This window comes from Oncorhynchus mykiss, chromosome 12 (assembly GCF_057628025.1).
Source record: "Oncorhynchus mykiss isolate SJ-2025 chromosome 12, ASM5762802v1, whole genome shotgun sequence".
NCBI classification, from domain to species: domain Eukaryota; kingdom Metazoa; phylum Chordata; class Actinopteri; order Salmoniformes; family Salmonidae; genus Oncorhynchus; species Oncorhynchus mykiss.
Window position 1 is genome coordinate 63,759,212 of NC_143033.1, and position 13,658 is coordinate 63,772,869.

At 42.6% G+C, this 13,658-nt stretch overlaps 1 protein-coding gene across 4 annotated transcripts; it reads right to left on the minus strand.

Annotated features, from left to right (window-relative positions):
• Window positions 1–4,136: 4,136 nt before the first annotated feature.
• prmt1 (protein arginine methyltransferase 1) lies at window positions 4,137–10,097 on the minus strand. 4 transcript variants are annotated; one of them, XM_021624365.3, is made up of 10 exons: window positions 10,058–10,097; window positions 8,869–8,955; window positions 8,456–8,611; window positions 8,036–8,099; window positions 7,761–7,903; window positions 7,137–7,224; window positions 6,343–6,458; window positions 6,003–6,153; window positions 5,696–5,817; window positions 4,137–5,466 (listed from the first exon to the last, which is right to left on the minus strand). In XM_021624365.3, exons 1-10 carry the CDS (start codon window positions 10,082–10,084, stop codon window positions 5,383–5,385), a joined length of 1,038 nt encoding a protein of 345 aa, XP_021480040.1. In that variant the 5' UTR covers window positions 10,085–10,097; the 3' UTR covers window positions 4,137–5,382. The 4 variants fall into 4 exon arrangements, with proteins under 4 accessions (XP_021480040.1, XP_036793829.1, XP_021480041.1 ...); XM_036937934.2 differs by having other exon boundaries at window positions 7,113–7,224; XM_021624366.3 differs by having other exon boundaries at window positions 8,869–8,964.
• Window positions 10,098–13,658: the final 3,561 nt, after the last annotated feature.

Here is a 13,658-nt window from a genome sequence, read left to right on the forward strand (position 1 = left end):
TCGGTAGGGATCTCTTTGTCTCATCACACTCCTGTGGCTTTCGTTGATTCTTTTAACCCAAGACTGATCGTCTTGAAATCTATCTGGGTAGATAGCCAAGGCTCTGTCGTAACCGGCCGCGACCGGGAGGTCCAGCGTAAAGAGTCATGCGCTATTGAATTTTCATACCGGAAGGAGAAACGCATTGCATTGTTTGGTGAACGCGCAGATTCAGCTGTTTATACATCAATCATCAAGTCTAGATATACAGATAACACAACTTTAGAATAAATTGATTGGGAAGGTGAGATAGAGATTGTGGAGGAATATTTTTTTGAAGGGAGAGGACTGGTAAATTGTTATCATGCTAATGCCCTTGTTTGAAATTAATAATATAACATATTATTTGTGATTTTTATTTTATTTTAGAAGCAATATATAAACATTTAATGTCATGAAATGTGAGATGCGTGTGTCTGCCGCCCCACCCCAACCAACCCACATGAAATCAATGGCCAAAGTGAAATAGTAGATACAGTAGATACAGCTGGTCTGTTGTAATATAATAAAGACAGTAGATCTAGCTGGTCTGTCATAATATAAAAGAGACAGTAGATCTAGCAGGTAATAATAATAATATAATAATATATCCAACCTTCAACTCTCTATGTATATCTGTTTATTATACCTGTTGATACAGGGCTCATATGTGAAACTATTCTAACTGAACATTTTCTTTCACAGTGACACTGAATGGGAGTCTTATCCGGTGTCCTGTGTGAATTTAAGTTTGCTCTATCTAATTCTCTCTTTCTCTCTCTCGGAGGACCTGAGCCCTAGGACCATGCGTCAGGACTACCTGGCATGATGACTCCTTGCTGTCCCCAGTCCACCTGGCCTTGCCGCTGTTTCAGTTTCAACTGTTCTGCCTGCGGCTATGGAACCCTAAACTGTTCATTTTTACTCATAAGGTGCTGTCCTGTTGCACCCCCTACAACCACTGTGATCTCCACCCGGGACAGTATATATACTTCAACTGTATATCTGTTGTTCGGTCATGTAGATTGAAAGGGGTGTCTCTTGGCTATAAAATACCTTTGTACTTTTGTCTCAGGGCTCTCAACGAATCATCAGAGAGGGTGATTCGTCGACCAGCCATCGCTATTGCAAAGCTCTCACTAATAAAGATTCAGTTTAAGTATAACTGACTTGTGTGATAAGTTTGTCTCTCCTCATTTGATAAAACAGAAATTAGCCACCACAGTGTCCAAACTTTTGACTGGTACTGTATATATGCATTGCATTCAGAAAGTATTCTACATTTTGTTACGTTACAGCGTTATTCTAAAATGGATTAAATAGTTTTTTCTGCCTCATCAATCTTTTATTTAATACATTTATTTAACCTTTATTTAACTAGGCAAGCCAGTTTAGAACAAATTCTTATTTACAATGACGGCCTACCCCGTCCAAACCCTAACCCTGACGACGCTGGGCCAATTATGCGCTGCCCTATGGGACTCCCAATCACAGCCGGTTGTGATACAGCCTAGAATCGAACCAGGGTCTGTAGTGACAGCTCTAGCACTGAGATGCAGTGGCTTAGACTGCTGCGCCACTCGTGAGCCAAAATCTACACACAATAGCCCATAATGACAAAGCATAAACAGGTTTTTCGAAATTTTAGCAAATTTCTTAAAAATACAATTCCTGAAATATCACATTTACATAAATATTCAGACCCTTTACTCAGTACTTTGTTGAAGCACCTTTGGCAGCGATTACAGTCTTGAGTCTTCTTGGGTATGACGCTACAAGCTTGGCACACCTGTATTTGGGGAGTCTCTCACATTCTTCTCTGCAGATCCTCTCAAGCTCTGTCAGGTTTGATGGGGAGCGTCACTGCACAGCTATTTTCACGTCTCTCCAGAGATGTTCGATCGGGTTCAGGTCCGGGCTTTGGCTGATCATGTCAACATTAGCTAGCAAGCCAGACAAGCAGTTATCATCATGAATCACATCGACAATCTACCTGCAAATCCTTTTCAATCCTTGTCATATGAAGAGAAATTATAGATACAACTTATCAGTCCTCTTGCATTAAACATCACACAAGTTGGAAATCACAAATTCAACAATGAGTGGTTTGGAAGGAATCAGTGGCTAACTGCAAGTGATGCAAAGCAATCACTATTTTGCTTCCCCTGCCTGCTATTCAGTGGAGAGGGTGTGTGGTCGAAGTCTGGGTTTAAGGGTCTCTTTTCCAAGCTTAAAATAAACATTCACACGCAACACCATGGGCCAGAAAATGTTGAACACATTGGCCATGCTATCAATCCAGCATGACTTTTGCCACGTTCAAAACAATTGGAAACTCAGAATTGGGAAATTTCAGACTTCAGTGAGTTCCAGACAACTGGGAACTCTGAAAAAATTAGCTCCGACTAGGAAAATAGGTTTTGAACGGTCATCCAACTCAGAATTACAAGTTGGGAGCTCTGACCTGAAGATCACTGATCATGATTCGATCTTATTTTTTTCTGAGTTCCCAGTCGTCTTGAAAGCAACATAAATCCAGAGAATGTCAGACTTTGATGAATAAGTAAATTATGTAATATGCCAGGGTGATATGTATAGTGTAGCTAAGAAAGTAATACTAAATGTATGTTGTGTAGTAAGCTGTTAGTAGCCTATGTCTCTCACCCGAATAATTAGGTCACAGCCCAGAGTCTGAGAAATGTCATCATCGAATATTGTAAAAGCTTTCATTGTCTGCTTATATACCCCCTTAATTACTGTATCGCAAGTTTTGTTTTGTTTGCGCAATGCGCTGTTGGTTGGTATATTTTATATAAAAGTGTATCCTCATTTATATTTTCCGTCCTTTTTAGACCACATAGGCCTAATAAAATACTTCAAATGGTAAGCTAAGTGAGTCTTTCTGTGGTAACTTCAAGCTGAACTAACATCTGAACCTGTCAAGTCCCCATTTTGAATGTGCTGAATGAATAGGTCTACCTTGTCGCAGCTCGTGCTTATACTTTGAGTTAATTAAGAATAAGCATGAATTTACTGAACATAAGTGTAATAATGTTTGTGTATTGTTCAAAACTCATTTAGGCATTTATTGAACGAGAATGCGGTTCTTATCGACTTAAACAAATCCACAAGGAGTCAGAAGAAACCACACTTGTCAGCCATGTTTCTTTAAAAAAAAATGTATAGGCAGTAGATGAGGCTGAATGAACTGTTTCGCTGCCAGACAAGGCTCCACTAATAGCCAGAGGAAGGAGTGTGAGGATTCACTCCATGGTGCTGAGAAGAAAGCTCTGCCTTTGGGACAGATTTGTAGGCCCTAACGTGTGTACCGTTTATCACAGTGCGATTAATGTATTTAGTGGCTATGCAGGCATGCATTAAAAATAATTTGCCCCACCCAGATTCACATGCTAAAATCACCTGTGCACCCTATGCTGTAGACAATAAAAGGCCACTAAAATGTGCAGTTGTCACAAATCAAGTTGGTGTGTGCAATTTTCATGCTGCCTTCAGAAATGTCCAGAGCTGTTGCCAGAGAATTGAATGTTCATTACCCAACCATAAACCAACATTTTAGAGTTTGGCAGTAAGTCAAGCCAGGACCTCCACATCTGGCTTCTTCACCTGCAGGATCGGTGCTGAGGAATATTTGTCTGTAATAAAGCCCTTGTGGGGGAGAACGCATTCTGATAGACCTACCCACGGGGGAATTAGATCCAGTCTATGCACTCCCAGGCCAACCCCTGACCAACCATGTAAAGCCACAGATTAGGGCCTAATACAGTTATTTCAATTGGCTGATTTCCTTCAATGAACTAACTCAGTAAAATCTTTGAAGTTAACACATTTATTTGCTTAGAAGAGCAGGTTGAGACATCCACTGCTTAAAGACTCCGTTGCATGGCATTAACTAAATTATTCTCATACAAATCACCACCGTGTCGATGACAAATGGACTCAGATAAGCCAAGTAGTTTAATCAGTGACTCTACAAAGCTTGAAAGGTTTAAGCAAAGACTATTTATGAAAATGTTTCTTCAGAGCCAACTATATCCCAATTGCCACAAAGACTGTCAATTTTACCTGAACAGAAGTGCAAAAAAGACAAGACAAAATTATATTTTCCAGTTTTACTTTATTTTTTAAAAAGATGAATAAAAAAAAGTGATGGTCCACACTCAAGAAGTCGCATAAAGCAGCAAGGACAAAAACATAACATGAAACAGTCCGGTCTAACTCATCTCCACCCTGCATGGCCCACACTGGAGATTACCAATCTCAGAGGTTGCCATCAACTCCTTCTGGCTGGCGGTCTGGCCATACACTTGTTTCAGATGTGCTGCACTTTGCGCTAGAGGGCAAACCAGGTAGATAATCCAGCAAACAAGGGCCCCTGGGATTGGCTAAACAAATGCAACAATCCAGGCAGGGACGACAACAGGTTAGAGGGATCTCGTTTAGTCCAGCACTGGCAAGAGTGGATGCTTTGTGGTCCCAATAAAACATACATCTCCAGGTCTATCACTAACTCTCCTCTAATTTGCTTTTCTTAGTAGGGGGCTCTTATGAATTCTGATTGCTAGAACAGGGAACAGGTTGAGCAAAGACCGATCTGAATTGGGAAAATTATAACTGCTCCATGGTTAGACTACATCACCCACACCTGCTGTATGAGAACAAACTGCTTACGGTCAGTCTCGTGAAAGGGGAGGTCATCAGCACAGAGCTATCCAATCAGACATGATTCAAGGTGAGCTGAATGGTAGTCATCACAGCTACAACTGATTTTTACAGCCTGGAGAGGATTTCCTTTAATCACGCTCATTTGGAATTTAAAATACACCAATGGCTGACTTGCACCCCCCCCAACATACAATATAATTGGCTGGCGGGGGGGGACGACAAACCTGTCACAGGAGGCGCTTCTTATGAAAACAGAGGGGGGGGGGGGGGTCTGCCATGTCAACAAGATCCGTGACTGTACAACAGAGGCAAATGTGACTGAACAATAACACTATGTACAGGCAGGTGAGGGGGTCAGTGTGTGTGCGTTGAGTTTAAGCACAGGCTAAGATCAAGAGCTGAACTTAGACATAAGCACATGTAAAAACATGATTTCAGTGACTATTGCACAATGAGTCGCCATGTCTTTCCACTGTTCTTTTAGTCATTTTAAACCTCAGAACATCTGATCAAACATTGCAAGAAAGCAAGACAGAATATTTCAAACATTGCTTAGGAGTACTAGTCAAGTTCTGGAGGATGAGAATTAAGTGATCATACAGACACACACACTGACCCCTGATCTTCCTTCAGCACTCCCCCGTTCACAAACACACAATGGGGTGTGGGAGAAGAGGGCACCTAACGCATTCTGTACTCTGAGGTCTTGGACACCTCACAGAGCTGACCTTTGAAGTCTATATCAACGGTGAAGTCCAGGTCTCTCTGCAAACGACAAAGATATACAGAAACAGGTTAAAAGGAGGACACTGGATAAACACCCAGCTTTAAACCAAAGAACAGTACGGAACACCATGAGACAGAACAGAGAAAACAAATAATTTCTAGTTTGGGAAAAATATACCCAGGAAAAATGGGAAGGGTAAACAGACTTACAAGACACTCAAACCAACAGACGGTAAACAAACTTAGACAGGGAGGTTTTTCCTCTTACGTTGTTTTTGACATTGGGCTTCATGTTGATGTTGCCAAAAATCTCCTCTCCAGTCTTCACTGTCAGATAGTCGTCCAGGTAGAATACAGTCTGCTTCCAGTGGGTATAGGGGGACTCCGGACCTGGGGAAGAGAAACAGGACAGGTTTAATGACTTCAGGTACCAAAAAAATATCCCTTAAATCAGAAATGCATTTATTGATGACTTACGCTGTCATTTACTATAGACATTTATAAAGATTCAGTGAACAAATCTATTACTGTGGTGCAGACAGTTTACGGGGGGGGGGGGTTGAGCCTAGACTCACTGGTGGAGAAGCCTGTCCTCTTGTGACAGCGTGTGAACTCGATGTTGAAGTAGGTGACGAGAGCGTGGATGTAATCATTCCTCTTCACTTGCAGGCAGAAGGGCGAGGTGAAGGACAGGTCGTCGATCTTCACTGTGTAGATGTCCACCTCCTGGGTACAATGTAGAGGGAGGGGGCGACAACATGAGACTCAGATGACAAGGCAAAATCCTGTTTGAACTGGTGGGATTAAGTGGAGCCGACACGAAAAGTCACAATAGGTTCAGTCAAGTAATCAGATTCCAAGTGGGGTCACAGAACTGTGTATATTGGGGGAGGCTGCTGAGTGTGATTGACTCACCTTGATGAGGCAGGCGCTGCTGACCAGCTGTTTGGGATCCACCACATCCACTAGGGGCTCCTTGATGGCCACCTCCTTGATGCAGGACATATCAAAACCGTACACATTCTCCCACCCTGTTACAGAGAAGATATGGGGTTACCACCACAGCTGGGCAGATGGAAAGTTTAAAAAATGAACTTGATATTAAATTGTCTGGGCATTAGTCTTTCCTTTCAAAAAAACATGGTTAGCTTTGCTAGGTCTAGAAGTGCACACTTCAAAGTCCAGACTTGTTAGCTAGAGCAGAGCTGACATGATAACTATAACAGGGGGTGGCGGGTAGCCTAGCGATTAGAGGCAAATCCGCAACTGGAGGGTTGACAGTTCGATTCCTGGAGGGTTGCTGGTATCAAATCCTAGATGTCATTGCGCAAGGCACTTAACTCCCCAGAGACCACGTGTGGCACCCCCCCACACCTCTCCAAAACCAACGCATCTTCTGGAGCAGTTGGATTAAAAGCGACAGTGAAATTTGGGTTGGACCTTGTGCAATTGACCAATATAGTTATCTTTAAAAAAGCACAGTACAAGTAAATGTTAATTCCAGAATTTTTGCTAGAAAATATGCTTTTGGCTCCTTTGACTGACTCAACTGTGAGCGTTCTGAATCTGCTTCGATAAGGGCCGCGACACTCCACCACAAAAACCAATGACAAAGTCCCTTTACTATCTCCGCTCGAACCAAAAACATGGGTACAACGCTGGCCAATTCACACCAACTACATTACCCCAAAATTTAGAGGAATTCTCACAGTGGATTTTATAGTCCTTGTACTGCCTGTCCTCAATGGCTGTGACATACAGGGTAGCCCTGTCTGGGAAAATCAGGCCCTCTGGTTTCTGGGAGACAGAAAGAGAGAGGGAAAAAGAGCATGGCAGGTTAATACACTTAGGAATGACAGATTAGCAAGCTATTCAAAGACCTGACATTTAGTGGCTGTGTGGAATCAGGGCACAATGACTGCTTGTGGCATGTGCACGTCAGTCTGCGTGGGGCGTTGAGTCTCCAAAGAAGGAAGCCAACTCCAGACAGAAACTAATCCAATACACTTCAAAACGGAATAATTTGATCCGACTGAATATTGTTACAGCACACGCATTTATCCATGGTAAGGAAAACAGTTGAGTTCACACCAGTGCTATATCTGAAATGTTCCCAATAAGTCAACCCAGCATGGTGTTTGGTGAGACCCACTGGAATGAGGATTCCTTTATGGTCAATTCCACAGCAAGCCTTGGTATATGGCCAAACAGTTTAACACATGCCACTTGTTCCTGAAGATTTCAATATAGAGAAAGACGACAATTAAGCCTTTCAAACAAGCATTAAAGTCTATTCCAAAAAGTACTAATTAAATATACTGACAGGAACATACCAGCCACTTGTCCCTGGCGTAGATGACAGTGTTGAGCATTGACTCATAGAAGAGGCAGTAGCCCATCCACTCTGAGATGATAATGTCCACTCCCTCTACAGGGAGGTCCACCTCCTCCACCTTCCCCTTGATGATGGTCACAACTGAATGGGGGGGGGGAGAAATAGGGATGATTTACAACTAAATAGCCATACCATTACCTCAAGCCAGGTTGAACCATTGTAAAGGACATGGGTGACTGAAAACTGAAGTGGCAGGGGGAAGTATTGACTTACTGTGGTCCATTTTGTTAGCTTTGACGATCTTCACAGCATAGTCAGAAATACTGCTGCACTCAATCTGAAAATTCAAAAGCAGAGATGAGAGCAGGCCTTTGAGTATCTCAAGTAATGACAACTAACCAGAACCATTGTGTCCTTTTGTGAACCCATCAAAGCAACTGAAGCCTACTGGGAATTCATGGGCTTTCTAGGTGTTCATTATAAAGCAAATAAAACAGGTCCTGATGCAAAACATTCACATCTGTGAGATAAAAACAGGTATGCCTTACACAATATGGTATGACAATGGGGACATGTCACACAGACTGGTGATGCTGCATCACAAGTTCTGAAAGTACTACAGACTTGACAGTGCATGGCAGTAAATGAGGTTTGAGTCTCCTCCCCGTTCACAAACAAGGTGGGGGTACTTACACCTATGACTTTCTTAGCCCCGGCTTTGGCTGCAAACATGCAGAGGATGCCAGTCCCACTGCCCACGTCCAACACCACCTTGTCCTTGAACAGGTGCTTGTTGTGGAACATTGAGTTCCTGTAGGTCAGGGTACGCACCTCATCTTTCAGCATCTCCTACAGAGCAGGACATGAGATTAGTTAAGGCAACGCTTACTGAAGTGAGTCACTCCAACTGGGATATATACACCTGCTTGAACATTTGACAATGTACCACCCATCTCAATGGCATCATTGTATTTTTCAGATGTGCTGACCACAATTCGGTTTATAGCAGAGTGGCATGGGTCTTTACATTTCAACCATCTTGGTTGTGGTACCAATTTCCTCACCAAATAAACATTTAAATTACTTCTTTTTTAGAAAATACCTACCTCATGGATACCGAAGTGGGCATAGGAGTCAAAGTAGTAGTCCTTAGAAGTCATGTCTTCTGCTGCAGGCTTGGCCGAGCTCTCCCCCTGAGAAATCTCACCAAAAGAGACACCAGTCACAACCAACCCCAGACTGGCAATGACCATTTGACATGTATGAAGGTTGTCCAGCCGAACCAGTTAATACAGCCAGGCAGAACATGCCGATATAAAATTGAATAGATGGTGTTTAGTATTGACTTTAAGTTGCTCAAAAAATTAACTTAAGTTCATTGGACAATACTTCAAACGATTTAGTTTAATTTGCGAGTAAGCGTGTGGTGTTAAATTCACGTAGTTGTAGCTAAGCCCAAGTTCAGTGTAGTGCATGAAGTATTATTTTTTCCGAGCACAAAGGGGGGGAGAAAGCACATGGTGATTTAGGCCTTCACTTACTACATATAACGTTGAGTCAAAAACTTTAAAAGGTAGAAACAGGTAATCGAATGGGGCGCACTGAACATTACGTTACTAGCGAGCTCCACTAATTAAATGAGCTATGCTTTATTCAAGGATTGGCAGGACAAACTAGCTAAATCTAATTAAAGTAGTGGTTAATAACTCCTCCCGGGCTGCCGGCTAGGTAACGTTAGAAGCACAGATTAGAACTAACTAGTTAACACCAACGACTAACAATTATTAATGTATGTAGTTGTCGAAACGCATTTGATGGATTAAAACGGACCTTGGGCTACATAAATAAAATCCCGGCAAAGTGAGCCAGATTTGCTTTGTGAAACGCTAGTTAGCATTGCTAACCTAGCACCCATGCGGTCTAACCCCGAAGGGCGAGCTAGCGATGGCTCACACAACATATACCTCTGTCATTACTAATCAATTTCCCAAAATAATTCATAATTCAGTGACTAGAATTATATGACAACCGCGTATAGACAGTAAGAGTTTGCTGTGCTAGCAAACACGTGACTACAAATGAATGAGCCTTGCGGTGTAGGGTGCCTGGCTAAAATGGATGCTTTGATAGTGAAGTGCGTGTGTTCTCTGAACTAACAGGCGCCGCGGCCTACAGTGACATTAGAAATATAGTTACTATAGCTTAGTGAAAATACTTAGATTTCAAGCTACAGAAACAAATTATACGTAGTTTAAAACGTGTTACACCGCTACTCGACCACACCACTGCGCTTACCTCCATTCTGTCCGTAGTCTCCGCCATTTCAATTCCGTGTGGGCATGGACGCAGACGTACAGTGGTATTAAAACGCACACCTCTGAGCCCCCACCCTTTGACGCAAAATACGGTTCCTGATTGGATCCGTGTTGCAGGCACCTCCCAAACGACAGCCCCAGTTTCGCATAAATATGTCTCATTGGTTCACACTTTAACCTCAAATTCAGCTATGATTGTGGTTGGCTAAAACTGCTACAATTCTGTCTCGGGAAAGGTTATTGGATTAAGATCTTTGCTTAATCGATCAAACAAACAAAATGTAGGCAGTGCTCGTCAATAACTAAGTATATGACCACTAGGGGCTCCCGAGTGGCGCAGCGGTCTTACGCTTCGAACACACCGACAGTGCCATTGTGCAAAATAAACCCAGAAAAAAGAAACGTCCCTTTTTCAGGACCCTGTCTGTCTTTCAAAGATAATTCGTAAAAATCCAAATAACTTCACAGATCTTCATTGTAAAGGGTTTAAACACTGTTTCTCATGCTTATTCAATGAACCATAAACAATTAATGAACATGCACCTGTGGAACGGTTGTTAAGACACTAACAGCTTAGGCAATTAAGGTCACAGTTATGAAGGCCTTTCTACTGACTCTGAAATGCTCATCCGTGTGAAGTGCCTTAGGCATGCTGCAAGGAGGCATGAACGGTTGTTAAGACACTAACAGCTTAGGCAATTAAGGTCACAGTTATGAAGGCCTTTCTACTGACTCTGAAATGCTCATCCGTGTGAACGTGCCTTAGGCATGCTGCAAGGAGGCATGAGGACTGCAGATGTGGCCAGGGCAATACATTGCAATGTCCTTACTGTGGGACGCCTAAGACAGCGCTACAGGGAGACAGGATGGACAGCTGAACGTCCTCGCAGTGGCAGACCACGTGTAACAACACCTGCACAGGACCGATACATCCGAACATCACACCTGCGGGACAGGTACAGGATGGCAACAACTGCCAGAGTTACACCAGGAACGCACAATCCCTCCATCAGTGCTCAGACTGTCCGCCACAGGCTGAGAGAGGCTGGACTGAGGGCTTGTAGGCCTGTTGTAAGGCAGACATCACCGGCAACGACGTTGCCTATGGACACAAACCCACCATCGCTGGACCAGACAGGACTGGCAAACACTGTCTCACTAGGGGTGATGGTCAGATTCATGTTTATTGTTTAAGGAATGAGCGTTACACCGAGGCCTGTACTCTGTTCAGGGACACATTATTCAATTTCTGTTAGTCACATATGTCTCAGTTGTTGGCAAGTCAGTTAAGAACAAATTCTTATTTACAATGATGGCCTACCCCAGCCAAACCCTAAGCCGGATGACACTGAGCCAATTGTGCACCGCACTACAGGACTCCCAATCACGGCCAGTTGTGAGACAGCCTGGAATCGAACCAGGGTCTGTAGTGACGCCTCTAGCACTAAGATGCAGTACCTTAGACCGCTGCGCCACTCCGGAGCCCCACTTGCAATTGCAAATGTTCTTTTGCAGCTTTATTTGAACAGGGAAGCGTTGCAGTGGAGCCAACAGGCTAGGGACACTGAAGCAAATATGGTATCAGGGGGGTCAAGGGATTTTAAGTCCAACAATGCTCTGGAAAACTGGCCCTAAAAGAGTCAGAACAGATCTTCAGTTGGAGCCTGAAAGATGGAAATATTGACCACCACCTTTCCCAGAGGACGATAACACTCACAAAAATAGATAATTAACCTGACCATGACACATCATCAAATCAATGTCTTTCACATTACAATTGGTAATATATAAGTTTAAAAAAATGGGTTTCATTGGTATCCTCAATATTAGGCTTTAGCCAAGTGCTTCATTTGTTAAGTATTTGCAGAAAGTGCAGAGCAGACATTATTGATGAGGCTTAGCAGTAGTACTAGCTAGTAACATTGAGCTTACTGCTATGACTAGAGGAAAGTTAGGCCGTCATTGTAAATATGAATTTGTTCTTAAGTGGTTTGCCTAGTTAAATAAAACTTAAATAAGATTTTTAAAAAGGTGAAAGGCAAAGGATGGACACATTTATATGGGGGGGCAAGAAACCAACTTACTTCAGTTAAAAAGCCAGACTACATTTATAAAACAATTGTATTATTTCTCTCAAATCTTTGTCATTAAATTAATATGCCATGTAAAAAATGCACTTAAACTAATTTACATATGGCAGATTTTGTGCCACCCAAGGGACCAACTTTGAGATGAGCAAATCGTCAACATTCCACCAATCAGGTATTGTGTTTGTCGTGAACAACATTAGTGTGAGAAATAATAGTGAAATCGGCGGTTCTCCATCAAAATAAAAGTCCCCCATTGAAACTGATTCAAACTGATAAAAATAGTATAGTCATGGCACAATTGGACTAGATAATTGAACAAAAAAAGGTTGGAATGATGTTATGTATATATAGATATATATCTATATATAATTGTATTTATTTTTTACCCCTTTTTCTCCCAATTGGTAGTTACAGTCCTGTCCCAACGTTGCAACTTCCGTACGGACTCAGGAGAGGCAAAGGTTGAGAGCCGTGCGTCCTCCGAAACACAACCCAACCAAGTCGCACTGCTTCTTGACACAACGCCCGCAAAACCCGGAAGCACCAATGTGTCAGAGGAAACATCTTACACCTGATGACCGTGTCAGCGTGCATTGCGCCCGACACGTCACAGGAGTTGCTAGTGCACAATGTGACAGGAACATCAATGCCGGCCAAACCCTCCCCTAACCCGGACGACGCTGGGCCAATTGTGCGCCGCCCCATGGGTCTCCCGGTCAAAGCCAGCTGTGACAGAGCCTGGACTCGAACCAGGTTCTCTAGTGGAACAGCTAGTGCCTTAGGCCACTGCGCCGCTTGGGAGGCCACTGTTATATATATATATATATATATATATACATAAAATTGCAATTCAGAATTGCATTGGGGGCATACTTATATATACTGTTCAGCCTAACCTATGGATTGTGCACCTATGAAATGGTGTATCAACCTACTCAGTGACACCCACAGTACACATCTATGTAGAGTTTACACAAATATTATCATCTTAGCTCTTATTGCAGGATTTTGATTGTGGGAAATCCCCTTTCCAGTCTGTCTATTGTGTGTATTGGCCATTCACATTGAACTGTACAGCCCAACCTATGGATTGTGTACCCATTAAATGGGATATCAGCCAACTCAATGACACTTACAGAACACAACTGTTAAGAGTCTACACAAATATCAGAGTTTTAGCTCTTATTGCAGGACTCTGAAACCACTAAAATGAGCAACATTAAGCTCACCAGTCAACCTATGTCTATTGAACATTCATATTGCAATGTACAGATTAACCTATATTTTGCACCCATGAAATGGGGTATCAGCCTACTCGGTGACACCCACAGAACACAACTATGTAGAGTTTATACAAATATTAGCGTCTTACCTCTTATTGGGGAATGTTAATTGTGGGAAATCAGCTCACTATACAGCCTATTGTGCCTATTTAACATTCATATTGGACTGTATAGCCTAAGCTACAGATTGTGCAACCATGAGCCTACT